Source organism: Emiliania huxleyi, assembly GCF_000372725.1.
Source record: "Emiliania huxleyi CCMP1516 unplaced genomic scaffold EMIHUscaffold_109, whole genome shotgun sequence".
NCBI lineage: Eukaryota > Haptophyta > Isochrysidales > Noelaerhabdaceae > Emiliania > Emiliania huxleyi.
In genome coordinates, this window is record NW_005201851.1 from 190,189 (window position 1) to 192,406 (window position 2,218).

The 2,218-nt window shown below is 62.4% G+C and overlaps 1 protein-coding gene across 1 annotated transcript; it reads left to right on the forward strand.

The window, feature by feature from the left end:
- The first annotated feature begins 639 nt into the window (after window positions 1-639).
- On the forward strand, window positions 640-1,993 carry EMIHUDRAFT_439817 (hypothetical protein). The gene is made up of 6 exons (XM_005792183.1): window positions 640-710; window positions 778-840; window positions 1,031-1,060; window positions 1,137-1,467; window positions 1,632-1,728; window positions 1,783-1,993. The coding sequence occupies exons 4-6, from the start codon at window positions 1,272-1,274 to the stop codon at window positions 1,985-1,987; spliced, it is 498 nt and encodes a 165-aa protein (XP_005792240.1). The 5' UTR covers window positions 640-710; window positions 778-840; window positions 1,031-1,060; window positions 1,137-1,271; the 3' UTR covers window positions 1,988-1,993.
- Window positions 1,994-2,218: the final 225 nt, after the last annotated feature.

Here is a 2,218-nt window from a genome sequence, read left to right on the forward strand (position 1 = left end):
CGGCAAACTGGGGCGAGGGGGGGCGGGGGTTACGCGAGGTGCCGATCTCGGCGGAACCTCGGCTGCACCTCGGCTGGTTCTTGGCTGCATCTCAATATTGCCACCTCGGCCGCCTCTCGGCTGCCTCTCGGCTGCATATCGGCTGTCTCTCGGCTGTCTCTCGGCTGCCTCTCGGCTGTCTCTCGGCTGCCTCTCGGCTGCCTCTCGGCTGTATCTCGGCTGTATCTCGGCCGCACCTCGGCTGCACCTCGGCCGCACCTCGGCCGCATCTCGGCTGTATCTCGGCTGCATCTCGGCTTGCAGGTGCCGCGGGTACGGCAGACGTCGGCAGAGATCAAGAGCCAGAGGGAGCGGATGGGGCAGGGACCGCAGGACGCTCGCTCGCGCCTCTCGCGCCACCTGGGCCTGCCTGGCTTCAAGATCCTTGCCTGGTCAGTACACCATCACTCACTAGTCCTGCTGTTGGTTGATCAGGCTTGCGGGGCTTCAAGATCAAGGACGTGTCTGATTAGTACACATGCACTCACTAGTCCTGCTGTTGGTTGGATAGGCTTGCGCGGCTTCAAGAGCAAGGACGTGCCTGGTCAGTACACCATCACTCACTAGTCCTGCTGTTGGTTGAGCAGGCTTGCGCGGCTTCAAGATCAAGGACGTGCCTGGAGACAACAACTGCCAGTTCCACGCGCTGACCGACCAGCTGGAGCAGCTCGGCATCAGCGGCTGGTCGGCCGTATGCTTAATTAATAGGCTGCCGCATCAAATCGGCTTAATTAGTAGGCATCAGCGGCTGGTCGGCCATCTCGATGCGGAAGAAGACCGTGCAGTGGCTGAGGGAGAACGGCGAGATTCGGCCCGAGATACACCCGAGATACACCCGAGATTGGGCGAGATTGGGCGAGATCAGCCGAGATTGCAGCGTTCGGCCCGAGATCCACCCGAGATTCACCCGAGATCGGCCCGAGATCGGCCCGAGATCGGCCCGAGATCGGCCCGAGCCCTGCGTCTCTTCACAGCTCTGCCGTGTGAACAGGCAGCCGAGCGATGGACGACGGCTCCGTCGGCGAGTCGACTCGAGCTGCATGATGATTCCTACTCTCACATGCGGTATTAATGAGACTGGTTGGTGGTCTCACCAGGCGAGTCCTTCAAGCTGCGCGACAGCGTCGGCGTCGAGGACTGGGACCGGTACATCCGAGAGATGTCGCAGCACGGGGTCACGTGGGGCGACGAGGCGCGAGATCGAGCCGAGATCTAGCCGAGATCGAGACGAGATGCCGCACGAGATGTGCGAAGCCACCTCTCGGCCGTCCTCCTCTCGAGATCGAAATCAGCCGGAGATTGGCCGAGATTGGCCGAGAGTAGGCGACGCTGCTCGCGGCCTCCGTCATCTTCAAGACGGAGATCGTCGTCATCTCGTCGCTCTCTCCCGACTACTGCCACACCATCACGCCGCCGGACGTGTGGAAGGCGCCGAGATCAGCCGAGATGTAGCCGAGGTATCGCCGAGATAACACCCGGCCATGTTCGACCATACCTCGATAGTACCACGGCCATGGTTCGACCATATCTCGACCATATCTCGACCACATCTCGATCATATCTCGACCTTATCTCCGCCGCATCTCCGCCAGGTGCCGCTCACGATGCGCATCTACCTCGGCCACTTCGCAGAGTTCCACTACGTCTCCACCCGCCCCATCTGAGCCGCGCCGCTGCGGCGCTGCACACGCGAGGCACGCGAGGCACGCGAGGCACGCGAGGCACGCGAGGCACGCGAGGCACGCGAGGCATGCGGCGGTGGCGCGCGGCAGGGGAGGCGTTGGTGTTGGTCGGCGTGGAGGCGGTGGCGCCGGTGGGTGTGGGTGTGCGGCGTGGAGACGCTTCTGTGTTCTGTGTTGTCTTTGTGTTGAGTCGGGTGGTGTGTGTGTTTGCGTGTGTGTGTGCTGTGTGGCCTCCACCGAAACCGTATTGGAAGACTTGGAGGTAGGTAGGTAGGTACTTGGACCGGGCCGCTCCCTCTCCTTGGACCACAGGGATTTTAAGGAGAGGAGGAATTCTCTGCGCCCCAGTGCCCAGACGCACTAATCCCGCGCCCCGGTTTTTTCGCCAGCCTAGTGCGTTCGGTTGATTGAGGAAACCCCTCGCCGAGTTAGCTGCTTTTAGTCGCGTGCGCGTATGCTCGCTGTCGTTGCAGTCTCTGGAGGCTGCGCCGCGGCTC